At 41.9% G+C, this 13,779-nt stretch overlaps 2 protein-coding genes across 11 annotated transcripts in view; one reads left to right on the top strand and one right to left on the bottom strand.

Annotated features, from left to right (window-relative positions):
• plcb4b (phospholipase C, beta 4b) overlaps window positions 1–13,779 on the top strand; it is a 43,929-nt gene that overhangs the window by 11,456 nt on the left and 18,694 nt on the right. For 8 of the 10 annotated variants that reach the window (XM_016448876.1, XM_016448871.1, XM_016448875.1 and 5 more), the window contains 15 exons: window positions 2,888–2,985; window positions 4,634–4,714; window positions 5,653–5,712; window positions 7,181–7,324; window positions 7,860–7,939; window positions 8,489–8,542; window positions 8,629–8,710; window positions 9,420–9,520; window positions 9,775–9,832; window positions 10,374–10,482; window positions 11,259–11,469; window positions 12,006–12,099; window positions 12,555–12,634; window positions 12,703–12,835; window positions 12,930–13,020. In XM_016448876.1, coding sequence (XP_016304362.1) covers window positions 2,902–2,985; window positions 4,634–4,714; window positions 5,653–5,712; window positions 7,181–7,324; window positions 7,860–7,939; window positions 8,489–8,542; window positions 8,629–8,710; window positions 9,420–9,520; window positions 9,775–9,832; window positions 10,374–10,482; window positions 11,259–11,469; window positions 12,006–12,099; window positions 12,555–12,634; window positions 12,703–12,835; window positions 12,930–13,020 — 1,462 coding nt within the window. In that variant the 5' untranslated portion in view covers window positions 2,888–2,901. Of the gene's footprint in view, window positions 1–2,887; window positions 2,986–4,633; window positions 4,715–5,652; window positions 5,713–7,180; window positions 7,325–7,859; window positions 7,940–8,488; window positions 8,543–8,628; window positions 8,711–9,419; window positions 9,521–9,774; window positions 9,833–10,373; window positions 10,483–11,258; window positions 11,470–12,005; window positions 12,100–12,554; window positions 12,635–12,702; window positions 12,836–12,929; window positions 13,021–13,779 lie in introns of those variants that run through there. The other 2 variants (XM_016448877.1, XM_016448879.1) reach the window with 2 other exon arrangements.
• LOC107659824 (gastrula zinc finger protein XlCGF49.1-like) overlaps window positions 676–13,779 on the bottom strand; it is a 15,893-nt gene continuing 2,789 nt past the window's right edge. The window contains exon 3 of the mRNA XM_016448880.1: window positions 676–1,417. Coding sequence (XP_016304366.1) covers window positions 795–1,412 — 618 coding nt within the window. The 5' untranslated portion in view covers window positions 1,413–1,417 and the 3' untranslated portion in view covers window positions 676–794. The remainder of the gene's footprint in view (window positions 1,418–13,779) is intronic.

The raw sequence follows: 13,779 nt of genomic DNA, 5'->3' as shown, positions 1-13,779 counted from the left end.
ACACACACACACACACACACACACACACACACACACACACACACACTCACTCACTCACATTTGTAAGTCTGGATTTAATTGGGTTCTGATGTGTCTGCTATGTGCCCTCTTTGTCAGTTTCTTGTTGATTTATGTCATTGTGTTAAGCACATTTTGTATTCAATACAGAAGCAAAATCATGTCATTTACCTTATCAAAATAACAAAATGAATTGGCAAAATAAAATACACATTTGCCAATTTGAAATATGTTTCTTATATATAAGAGAGCAGGCAGATCTGTAATCAAATCAGATCAATGTATTGTGCTACAGTGTGTAAAAATCTGTGTGTGCATGAACTATCCACACCGCAGTGCAGTCAGGCTGCATACAATACACACAATACACAGAATACTGAACACAGTATACACATAATACATACTGTACACAGTATTTACAGTATACACAAAATAATCTACTGATGATGGGATATGCAAATTAAAGTACATCGACAGAACAATACTAAATGCTTTTTGCAGTGAGAAGGATGTTCTGTTGTTAGAATACATTAAACTCTTATGTCAAAATATCAATGACAATTGATTCCTCACGATCCGAGCATCTGATATCCGATGTTAAAATTTTAATATAACATGCAAAAAGATGTTTAGTATATAAAAATCTCTTGTCCTGTGTCTCTCTCTCAATCACAGACTGCTAGATATGATTTCTAAAAATAAAGTTAGTGATATATAAAAAAATAAAAAATGCACTCGCTGTATTTAGATTTTAGATGAAATGAGACCTTCTGTGATCAGTGGTGCAGTTTTATCTCTGTATGGACTGTCATATGTCTTGTTATGTTACTCAGATGTTTGAAGGTCCTTCCACACTGAGAGCAGATGTAAGGGTTTTCTTGGGTGTGGATCCTTGTGTGCGTCTTCAGATGCTCTTTCCGAGTGAAGCTCTTTGGACACCGGTGACAGGTGTGAGGCCGCTCTCCGGTGTGAATCCTTCCGTGTCTCTTCAGGTCACTTTTATGAGTGAATCTGTTCCCACACTGCGGGCAGGTGAACGGACTCGCTCCGGTGTGAATGCCTATGTGATCACTCAGGCTTCTTTTATAGGTGAAGCTCATCCCGCACTGATGGCACGTGAAGGGTTTCTCTCCGGTGTGAATCCGTACGTGATCCTTAAGGTTTCCTTTCTGTGTGAAGCTCTTTCCACACTGATGGCAGGTGAACGGCTTCTCTCCGGTGTGAGTCCTTATGTGAGCCTTGAGGTGACTCGTTTGCGTGAAACTCTTTCCACATTGAGGGCAGGTGAGAGAGGATTTAGATCTTCTGTTTCGTGACAAACTCTTTACCGTCTGTGAGCCATTTAAAGATTCATGTCCGCTTCTCTGATACTGAGGTTCCTCTTTCACCTCCATCAGCTCTGAAATGAACATGCAGACAAACATTAATCAAAAGGGATAAAACCAATGATGCAGCAGTTCAGACGGGCATTAATGCGCAGTTTTAGCTGTTGCCAGAATGATTATTAATTATTATTATTATTAGTCTATAATGTTTTCAGTTGATGCACGAATAAATCTTCACTAAACATTATTTGTAATGAATCTCCCACCTAAAGTTTGTTATAAAGCTTTGCTACTTTTGATATGAAACAGTCTCGGTTTTCAAATTCTGTCAGTTTTATTACTAAATTCAATCAATGAATGTGTATTTGTGGCTCTTTAATGTGATCGGTGTAATTGATTTAATTAAACGTTATGACAAAAGTTATTACAGACACAATTTAAATGTCTATAACAACACACTGGAGTGGAACCGTAAGTTGATATAAAAACTTATAAAAAAGTAAATTATTAAATGAACTGAAAGATGAATATTAAAGTTATTTATTCAATGTAAGATTTCACCAAATATTTAACCATGTTTTGATGCACAGCATTTTCTTTGAAGTGTATACTTGTACGTATGTACACACATACACACACACACACACTCACTCACTCACACACACACACTCAGACACATGATGAGTTAGATTGAAGTTGAAGCTGATATGATCTGATCTTTGATGTGTTTGATTGACAGGTGTCATCATCTTCCAGGTTTTCCGCAGCTCCTGCGCCGCATGTCCTCTGCATTGTGGCTGCGTCACTCATTAATTTGAGCGTGCTTATGAAGCAGGGGCCTTTGGGTAATTACCCTCGCTGCCGTTTTAAACCGGCGGTAACAGGGGATTGCGCTGCCTTTCAGGGATGGATAATTATCTCCGCATCAGCTGCTCCACTAACTCGCGTGTTAGAACGTGCTGCGCTTCACGGCTGATCGGTGACCGCATCAACTTGAACCAGAATAGTTTGGGTTCCTGACTAGTAGTCAGTAGTAGTAGTTAGAGATGTTCAACTATTCGCTGCATTATTTGACTGTGAGATGAACATCAATGCAGAACATGTCATTAGTTTGAAACTCTTCGGTTCGTTTTGATGAGGAGCAGCGATGAATCTCACCAGTAAATGCGATTTATTTAACCAGTTTATGAATTACGGCTGTGCTGCGCTTAATATTTCCCATCATCCTCTGCTGTAATCAGACTGTAATCACAATTTGACGCACATCACGTCATGATCATGATTTCCAAACTGCTTCTGTTTAATATGTTTGAATATGCAGCACATCTCGTGAATATTAATGAGCTGATAGAATATTTATAAGCTCTGTGGCATATCAGCGGTTTATTTATAACATTCAGTGTCTGGCAGGAAGCTGCTGTCCGCTGCTACATGTGTTCATGTCACTAGAGAATTATTAATTTATTAAGTCTGAATATCTGTAAAGACAGAGATGTGGTTGTGTTTCCATCATGTGTGTGTGTGTGTGTGTGTGTGTGTTTCAGGTCTGTGAGCAGTCATGACCAAATCATACGAGTTCAACTGGCAGAAACACGTTCCTGACTTCCTGCAGGAAGGAGCTGTGTTTGACCGATTCGATGAGGTAAACACACTCACACTCACACTCTCACACACTCACACACACACACACACACTCTCTCTCTCACACACACACACACACACACATGTCTGGTTTGCTATCCTTGTGGGGACTCTCCATAGGCGTAATGGTTTTTATACTGTACAAACCGTATTTTCTATTGCCCTACACCAACCCTACCCCTAAACCTACCCCTCACAGGAAACTTTCTGCATTTTTAGATTTTCAAAAAACTTCATTCTGTGTGATTTATTAGCTTGTTTACCAGTGGGGACCTCAATTTAGGTCCCCACTGAATACACACACACACACGCTCACACACACACACACACACACACACACACACACACACACACACACACACACACACACACACACACACACACACACACGCACATACACACACACTATCTCTCTCTCTCTCTCTCACACACACACACACACTCCCTGCTCTTGTGTAACTCAATCAGGCTCTTGCAGGAGCTGAAATGGCTCTGCAAGCTGCACGTAAACATCCACAGAAACTCATCAGAGGGATTCTGGGTAACTCCGCTGTTCGTGCGACTCATCGCTCATCTGTTTGCCGTCGCATGCTCTCGTTAACTGAACGGCCCTGCAGTGTCTTGATTAATGCGGCAGATGTATTGCACAGGAACTAGTTTGTGAATAAGAGGGAGTCTCATGGAGAGCAGTTACGGTTCAGCCAGATCCTACAGAACAACAGACGGTGAAACTGTGCTGCTGGCGGCCATCTTGGCTCCGTCCGATTGTTGGAGGGCGTTCACAGTGAACTCATTAGCTGAGCCCGCGGGTGTTCGCTCAAATCACGACGCTTTTATGTGGACTTTAAGATTTTTACTGCCAAACTCGGGAACGACGCGTTCATGTGTTTTTGCTCAATCAGAGTCGATTCTGTGGCGTCAGGAATCAGGAGTCAATTAACTGTATGGATGAATCGTGATTCTGAAAGCCAAAATATTGACATAAACTTGACTTTAAAATCTGATCAGGTTTTACTGCATCACAGTAAATGGTTACAGATTAAAACCAGCTGTCATACTCCAGATGAAGCATAACTACAGTGACTATAACGATAACTGTACTAGCGTCTACCTCAACGCATGAAAGCGGTGTTTTTTATCAACGAGTTTTGCCATTTGCCGCTTTAAATGCTCAGGCTTCTAAAATGTGGGTGAAAATAGAGTTAGTAAACGTTGCAAGAAATATTTTTGTAACCTTTAAATAATCTCGACAAGAAAACTTTTCAGAAACATTTCAAAACAATGTTCCCATAACATTTTTATGACCTAATTTTGTTACCTGGAATATGCTACATTATGTTTTCTGAATCTGCAGACTGACTTTCAGCAGCTGGTGTCGACTCCAGACTGTAAGACTCTGTAAGAAAATCAGTTTTAGTAAACACTAGCGGAGTCTCCGTCTCTCCGGTGTGTGTTATATTTCTTCAGACGCGGCTCCTGCTGTGTTAAGATCTGTTTTTAGACGTCACACTCTTCAGACGCACATGAGGCCTGATTCTGCAGTAAGAGCAGGTGATGTCGGTCAGCGTGTGCATTCTCGGAAATGTTCCCGTTTTAACGGTGTGTGTCTGTCGTCAGTAACGCCGTTCATCCTCCACTGTGTTTTTCAGGATCCCTTCGTCTTTGAGCCCAGCTGCCATTTCAAAGTCGACGAGTTTGGCTTCTTTCTCACGTGGAAAAGTGACGGAAAGGTGTGATTTATTTTCATGGATGCAGCCGATGCAGACGCACATCACACACATCTCAGCGTTTACGGCTCTGATCTTCCCTTCGCTGTCATCATAGAATGTGTTTGAAAACTTAAATTATAACCGTGTGAAATTCTTATTCAGTTCAACGTTTGATGATTGTGTCTGTGTTTTCAAATATTATAAAGCACTGTGTGTGTGTGTGTGAGAGTGTGTGTGTGTGTGTGTGAGTGTGAGAGTGAGAGTGTGTGTGAGAGTGTGAGAGTGAGAGTGTGTGTGAGAGTGAGAGTGAGTGAGAGTGTGAGTGTGTGAGAGTGTGTGTGTGAGGGTGAGAGTGAGGGTGAGAGTGAGTGTGAGAGTGAGAGTGAGTGTGAGAGTGAGAGTGAGTGTGAGAGTGAGCGAGTGAGCGTGAGCCAGTGTGAGTGAGAGTGTGAGTGTGTGAGAGTGTGTGTGAGAGTGTGTGTGTGAGGGTGAGAGTGAGGGTGAGAGTGAGTGTGAGAGTGAGAGTGAGTGTGAGAGTGAGAGTGAGTGTGAGAGTGAGCGAGTGAGCGTGAGCCAGTGTGAGTGAGAGTGTGAGTGTGTGAGAGTGTGTGTGAGAGTGTGTGTGTGAGGGTGAGAGTGAGGGTGAGAGTGAGTGTGAGAGTGAGAGTGAGTGTGAGAGTGAGAGTGAGTGTGAGAGTGAGCGAGTGAGCGTGAGCCAGTGTGATGTGTGTGTGTGTGTGTGTGTGAGTGAGTGTGTGTGTGTGTGTGTTTTATGTATAGTCAGTCACTGACATTCAGTTTCTGTTTCTGAAAGAAAAACGTCTCATCAGCAGAACTTTGGCTTGATTATTATTCATATTCACCTTTATAAATGAATGAAATCAGGCTCATCAGTCAGCGATCATGAACTGTGATTCTGCTTTGAACTGTCCTAATCGCAGTATTTGTCTCTCTCGCAGGAAGGTCAGCTTCTAGAAAGTTCTCTGATCAACAGCGTCCGTCCCGGAGTCGTGCCGAAGGTAAAGATGCTCCTGTTTGAACTGAAATGAATCGTCCAAACAAACACTTGAATCGATCACTGCTGACAGAGTCTCACATGCTGAAGAGTTTAGTTAGGTTACTGTTAGTCAGATTTACAGTTACTGTGATGAAGATGAGGCATTAAACCGTTCAGACAGTTTCGAGTCGTTCTGTCTGCAGGTGCATTAGACGCATCACATGAGCTGACGGGACACGTGATGATGGACAGAGAGCCGTCGAGGCGTTACTGTTTGCTTTACTTCTGCTCTCGAGTGTTATTGACAGTCAGAGATTATCTTTCACATTCAGTGTTTGTGTCAAATATTGACTGGTGTGTGTGTGGCTGCAGTGTTTGTCTTCTGCGGTCAGGTGTTCACAGCAGGAACGTGTTTGTGGAGGCGGCTCATGTTTACAGGACCTGATGGTAACCCGCTTCAGCTGTTTGTTAAGCAGGAGGTGATGTGTGTTCAGCCACGTCTGCAGACACGTTTACTCTGATCAGTTTATCGCTTCATATGTTTCTCTGGGAATCGAGCCGTGAGCACAGTGCTGCTGGCACAAAAACAGACATTCAGATGGATGTTTGTTAACTACTTTGTCCAATGATGTGTGAAAATATGGGTCATTTTTATTCAGTTGAATTATTCCGCTGCTGAATCTCACACTGATCAGTTCAGGGTTGAATCGTTCATCATGAGCTGATGTTCCTTAAACATCATTAAAGCGATAGTTCGTCCAAAAATGACAATTCTGTCTTAATTTACTCAAGTTGTTCCAAACCTGTATGAGTTTCTTTCATGTTTTAAAGATATTTTGAAGAATGTACCAAACAGTTTGTGGTCCCCATTGACTTCCATTATATTTTCTCCATACTATAGAAGTCAATGGCTTTCTTCAAAATATTCTTCAAAATATCTTCTTTGTGTTCAGCAGAAGAAAGAAACTCATACAGGTTTATAACAACTTGACCAGCCCTGAAACAACATACAGAACTACCAAATTTTGCTATAAGTGTGATTGCATCATATAATAATTGCTGTTAATAGTGTTCATCGTCTGTTTGATTATGTCTTTAATTGATTTTTCCGTACATTTCCGCCATATGTACATTAACTGACAGTCACCACTGATAAGCTACCACTAAATATTGTAGAAACATAATTTTCTGTAAAGCTGCTTTGCAACGATTTGTATTGTGAAAAGTGCTATACAAATAAACTTGAATTGAACTTGAATAAATGATGACAGAATTTTCATTTTTGGCTGAACTATGGCTTTAAATGAATCGGACACAAGCGTGACTGTCTGGGAATGTAAACACGCAAACAGCTTCAACGTCCATCTTATAGTTTACCGTGTTGATCTGTTATAAAGGTTATTGTAAGTCATCCCGTGTTTCTGCATGAACTGAACCGGTACTAACGTGTTGAGTTGATGTTTGCGTGTCGCGTGTTTTTGTTCCTGAAGGACCCGAAGATCCTGGCGTCTCTGGAAGCGGCGGGGAAGAGCGAGGCGGATCTGGACGGTCGCATCATCTGCGTCTGCAGTGGGCCGGACCTGGTCAACCTCAGCTTCATGTACATGGTGACGGACAACACGGATACGGCCAAGGTGAGCGTTACCACGGCGACGCGTTTGACCGGTCAGTGCGGCACGCGTGTAAACCGGCTGATGGAGCAGCAGCAGAGATCAGTACTGCAAACCTCAGGAGTTTCTCATTAAACCACATGAATCGCCAACCAACCTTAACTCTTCCAAATGTTCTGTCATATTCAGTAATATTCTGTTGTGTGATTGAATCAGACACTGAATCAGAGTGAAACGAGTCATTTTTGTTCATCCACATCAAACAAGCTCAAACTGAGTCTTAAATGAGCTGCTTCATTTTATGTTTATGTCATTTGAGGTTTGAAAACTTAACAGATTTACAGACACGTCATGTGTTTAAGTTAGTTAATGCTAGATAATAGTTAATGTAGCTGATCTAATAGTCAGATTTGTCCCTGATTCGTGAGCTTCTTCAGACGTGAATCATTCAAAGTGTCTCCTGTATGATTAAAATATGAATCTCAGTCTGACCATTGATCGTAAACTACTACAAAACGTGTTTACCTCTTCTCATGTATGATTGCTTGTTTTTGTGCAGAAATGGATGGAAGGCCTGAAATCAGTGATTCACAACTTCAAGGCGAATAACGTGTGTCCAATGACGTGTCTGAAGAAGCAGTAAGTAGACGACTCAACGCTCAAACTACTGAATGACTCACATCTATGTGTGCACGTTTATAGTGGTAAACAGACCCTGAATCGAGATCTGCTGGAGATCTGTTTGAGATCAGTTGGAGATCAGTTGGAGATCTGTTAGAGATCAGTTTGAGATCTGCTGGAGATCTGTTAGAGATCTGTTGAAGATCTGTTTGAGATCAGTTGGAGATCTGCTGGAGATATGTTGGAAATCTGTTAGAGATCAGTTTGAGATCATTTCAAGATCATTTTGAGATCTGCTGGAGATCTGTTGAAGATCAGTTGGAAATCTGTTAGAGATCAGTTGCATATCAGTTTGAGATCATTTCAAGATCTGTTGGAGATCTGTTGGAGATCTGTTGAAGATCAGTTAGAGATCTGCTGGAGATCAGTTAGAGATCTGCTGGAGATCTGTTAGAGATCTGTTTGAGATCTGCTGGAGATCAGTTGGAGATCTGTTCTAACCAGACTAGAATCAGCAGGATCCATCAGATGTTTGTCTTCTTGAACTTTCTCTGTCTTTCTGTCTAGTTGGATGAGACTCTCCTTCGTAACAAATGTCAACGGCAAAATCCCGGTCCGATGGTGAGTGTTTGATTCCTCTGGATCTTCTCTTTATTCTTTGATGTTTCGACCGATCTGATCTGATCATCTCGTCTTGTCTCGTGCAGCATAACACGGACGTTCGGCTCGGGTAAAACAGAGAAGGGAATCTTCCAGGCGCTGAAGGAGCTCGGTCTCCCCAGCGGGAAGGTCAGACTGTTACACATTTATATTGTTATGGAAATCAGAAAGAGTCTTAATTCATGATCCTGCTCTTATTGTGAGCGAATTATCAGTCATGTGTTTTTAAAGAGAAACACGTCTTTGACTTTCAGCTCATGTCATCGTGCCATGAAAGAAGTGTTATTTTATATATTTATTTGTTTTATTTATTACTTATTTCGTACTATATTTTAGTATTTTATGTATTTAGTGTTTCGTTGTTTTATGTACAATTATAGGATTTATTGACATGTTGAATTACCTTTTATTTTTTCAGTTTTCAGTTTAGTTTTAGTAGTTCTGTGTAACCAGGTTATTGAGTCGCTTTTCAAGATGTGAACCAATGAGACTTTTTGACTTATTTTCCAGTTAAAACATTTAAAAACCATTGAAAAAACTGTTTAGTTTTAATACCCTGCCAGCGCAGTAAAAAATTACTTATTTTATTGGAGACAGATTCACTGTAAACAGATGATTGATTGAGTTTTCCGTGGTTTTCAGCTGGAAAATGAGACTCAAAGACTGGTTAAAAGCAGGATTTCTGTGCAAACCCTCGTTCAGCGTCCCATCGTCCCATCAGTCCCTCACGGATCAAACCACATCTCGTCCTACTTTAGCTGAATATCCTGTTCCTGTCACGTTGCAGAAGTTAAATAAGTGTCATGCTGAACCTGCTTGATTTGGTTTTGTGTTGCAGAATGATGAAATCGAGCATTCGGCCTTCACCTTCGACATCTTCTACGCTCTGACGCAGAAGATCTGCCCTCGCACGGACATCGAGGAGCTCTTCAAGAAGATGTACGTCCACATCACACCTGCTGCTGTTCACTCCTCGCGGTTAACTAGTACTTCAGAGCCAGCATTGGAGCACTAACTATGAGACAGACTCCTAACGGCTTCAGCAGTTCAACATTAACCCGTGTGTTTGACTAACAGATTATAGAGCGTCAGACGGGTGTCGTACAGATGCTTTGTGATGTCTAACTTTCTCTCTCTCTCTCTCTAATGTTATTATAACCAAACCAAATCTTTTCTGCTCAATTTCTTTGCAGCAACGGAGACAAAAGTGATTATTTAACCTTAGAGCAGTTAGTCAGCTTTCTGAATGAAGTAAGCTCTTTATCATCATTAACTGTGTGTGTGTGTGTCTGCATGTCTGTCGGCTTCCTGTGTTTGTGTTCATGTGTTTGCAGGCACACGCGTGTGGGTCACGCTGCATGTGGATCCGAGCGTGTTGCCGTGGGTCGTGCTTGTGTTTGTTGGGCTTTATTTGCTCGTCTTGTGCAGCCAGTCTCACGCTTGTTTGTCTGCTGAACACAAACTCTCTTAACGCACAGACACGGCACTGTTTGTGAACTAGTTAGTGATGTTCTAGCAGGGCAGAAATGAAGCTCAGAATGTGAGTAAACTGGCCTGATGCTCATCTGTTATCTAACATCAGATGCTGTTCTCGTTCCGTTTGCTTCAATACGAGTTATTTGAAGTGAGGATGTGCTGTGTTTTATGTGGTTTGGAAAAATCTGCCCTCATAAGGGTAAAAAATGCATCTGTGGATTCTGCGAGGGCTGTAGTTTCACGAGCTCATAAAGACGTTGAGATGCGTCTCTGAGCACGAATCCTTCCTCATTTCAGATCTTTGTTTTCCCTGTAGAACCAGCGGGACCCTCGACTCAACGAGATCCTCTTCCCCTTTTATGAAGCCAAACGAGTCATGCAGATCATTGAGAAGTACGAGAGAGACGCCGACTTGAAAAAGAAAGGTAAATAGAGGGGGTGTGATGAGTGTTTAATTACCGGACCGATGGCTGATCATCTGCTGCCCTCTAGTGGTCAGGCGGCGTCAGCACGCGCTCCTGAAACACTGGATCTGAAGACATTTCCAGGTCAGGATAAGCAGGAAACAGAGTATGGAAAAATGTTTGTGTTTCTAGATTATTGCCCAAATTCTAAAATATGACATTGAAAATTTATAAAAATACATTTATCATACAAGCATTAATAAAACGCTGCACATATAACTCGACTGAGTTTGGTTTTAATGGATTTGTATGAGCTACAGCATGTAGTTACAATATTCCAATTATTACAACATACAAAAAAAATGATTTTAACCGAATCTGTGGTCTTATTGCTTTATTTTATATTAATTACACTGAAAACGAGACTTTATATCTTGTTCTTGCTTCTGAAGTAAATGTGTCTTGATTTAAGGATGTTTAGAGATTCACATTTTTTGTCTAAATGAATTCAGAGTAATGGAGATCTGATGGAATTTGTATTTTCAAACTTTGAAGCGTTGCTAATATAAGACATTCACATCTAATGACCATATTGATGTATTTGGTTCAATTCGGTTTATTCCTTGAATTTTCTTTACTTGGTCTCAAAAAGTTTTAAATGTACCCTGATCTACAGAGTCTGAGAAAGTGTAGCTTTGGACTGGAAACTGCAGGAACTGTAGATGAAACGAGTTCATGATAAACTGATGCATCAGCGGCACGAGCTTCACGCTCTCACCTGATCATCTTGTCTTCAGGTCACATGTCCAGCGATGGCTTCTGCCGCTACCTGATGTCAGACGAGAATGCGCCGGTGTTTCTGGACCGTCTGGATCTGTGTCAGGAGATGGAGCATCCGCTGGCTCATTACTTGATCAGCTCCTCACACAACACCTACCTGACGGGCCGGCAGTTCGGCGGGAAGTCCTCGGTGGAGATGTACCGACAGGTGCTGCTGTCTGGATGCAGGTATGCTCTCAGCCTCCTGAGCGTCACTGCAAAGAAGTAACTAGCGTCCGCTCCTGTCGCTGACACACCTGTGTCTGAATCTCAATCTGCCTGCATCAGCTTCTCACTTTACTGTCGTTACCGTGATTAATCATGACACGAGAGAGCGTGCATGGAAAGCTGCATTCGCTCACGTTTGCTCTCGTCTGTTCAGTGTTCAGCGTGACGTCCCTTTAATGCTAGTGGGTGTGTGTCTGTGTGTGTCTCTGTGTGTCTGTGTCTGTGTCTGTGTCTGTGCGTGTCTCTGTGAGTGTGTGTGTCTCTGTGTGAGTGTGTGTGTGTGTCTGTCTGTGTCTGTGTCTGTGTCTGTGTCTGTGTGTGTCTGTGTCTGTGTGTGTCTGTGTCTGTGTGTGTCTGTGTCTGCGTGTCTCTGTGAGTGTGTGTGTCTCTGTGTGAGTGTGTCTCTGTGTGAGTGTGTGACTGTGTCTGTGTCTGTGTGTGTCTGTGTCTGTGCGTGTCTCTGTGTGAGTGTGTGTGTGTGTGTGTGTGTGTGTCAGGTGCGTGGAGCTGGACTGCTGGGACGGTAAAGGTGAGGATCAGGAGCCCATCATCACTCATGGAAAGGCCATGTGCACCGACATCTTGTTCAAAGTGAGTGCAAATCAAACTGCGTCTACTGCAGCTGCGCACTGATCCCAGAACATGCATCAACGATCTTTATGCGCTTAGTTTTAAGTAGCAAAAGAGACAAATGCTGTTTGAAATTTTTTGTTGATTTGCATGCGTCTCATCCATTCAGAATCAGAGTCTAAACTGAATCTGTTTTTCTGTTTTTTTGACTGATTCATTCATTTCATGTGAATAATCTGATCTTTTGAAATTAATCAAGTGATCTGAAGCAGCTTTCTTCTGTGTATTTATTTCCAGGCATCTTTATTTAATATATAAACCATTTTTATTTGAATTTCCAGGAATAATACCTATATCACGATTGCAGGGTTTTGCAGTGATACATGATGTTTTTGGTAATTTGACACATTCTGCTTTTCTTGTGTCTGTTTGTTTGTTTGTTTGTTTGTTTGTTTGTTTGCTTGTTTGTGTAACAGGATGTAATTCAAGCCATAAAGGACACGGCGTTTGTAACGTCTGAATATCCTGTCATTCTGTCGTTTGAGAACCACTGCAGGTAAAACGCTCTCAGCCTCGTGTTGGTCTGTGGCGGCGCTCACAGCTGCGTGTGTGTGTGTGTTGCAGTAAAACGCAGCAGTATAAGATGGCCAAGTACTGCGAGGAGATCTTCGGAGAGCTGTTGCTGAAGCAGCCGCTGGAGGGATTCCCAGTACGTGATCTATTCCCCCGCACACAGATCCAGACCTTCATGGAAAATGTAGTCCAGTGAAGCATCTCCTCTTTTCTCATGGGTGTTTGCGGGCACCACGCAGGAGTTTCTGTGCTCACGGAGGACTGTGCTTGTGTTTCAGATCGAAGCCGGGCAGCCGCTGCCATCGCCCAGCGACCTCAAGCGCAAAATACTCATCAAGAACAAGCGCTTGAAGCCTGAAGTGGAGCAGAGTATGTACATGTGCATCCAAACACGCTCAGGCTTTGACTTCTGTTTGTGTGAAAGAGCTGAAAATATCTCCGGTTACACAGAGTTGATATAAAGATAAAAATTAATGGAAGCGAGTGTAACATTAAAAGAAACAAATGGGGCTCAAACAAGAGCTGAAATAGTGATAGATCTTACAAAATCATGATACAAAATCATCAGTCATGATCGTTTTCAGAGCGCTTCACAGTAAACGCTGATTCTCATGAACGTGTTTTGAGATTGTAATGTGCACTAGCTTCACTTTAGTGAACTTTTGTCTCTGCAGCAGCGATGTAAAATGTCATATCGCAATATAAGTCGTGCAGCCCACTGATTATTCAGCACTGGTTTACTGACGCTGATGATGTCATCGTGATATTTGCATACTGGACTGTGATTGGTCTTTTCTCTTCGTCTGTATTTACATCAGATGTATTTGCTCTTTTCCGTCACACTGAAAAAACAGATCTAAATTAATTATTCTCATCAATGTAGAATGATTCTATTTTTCTTTTTTAATTATAATCAGCTTTAATAAATTACTGTACAACAGATACTGTACAACCATGATCAATAAATAAATACATCAGAGTTTAAATAATATATCGTGTTTTTTCACTTAACGTCCTTTGTTAAACTTCATTGAAGTTTGATTGTCATGACTGATTATTGTGTGTGTGCATGTGTGTGTGTGTGTGTGTGTGTGCGTGTGCGCGCGTGTGCGTGTGTGTGGGTGTGCG

This window comes from Sinocyclocheilus anshuiensis, unplaced genomic scaffold (genome assembly GCF_001515605.1).
Source record: "Sinocyclocheilus anshuiensis isolate Anshui unplaced genomic scaffold, SAMN03320099.WGS_v1.1 scaffold519, whole genome shotgun sequence".
Classification (NCBI taxonomy): domain Eukaryota; kingdom Metazoa; phylum Chordata; class Actinopteri; order Cypriniformes; family Cyprinidae; genus Sinocyclocheilus; species Sinocyclocheilus anshuiensis.
The sequence above is the reverse complement of the archived record's forward strand: the minus strand, read 5'-3'. Positions and strand labels throughout refer to the sequence as shown.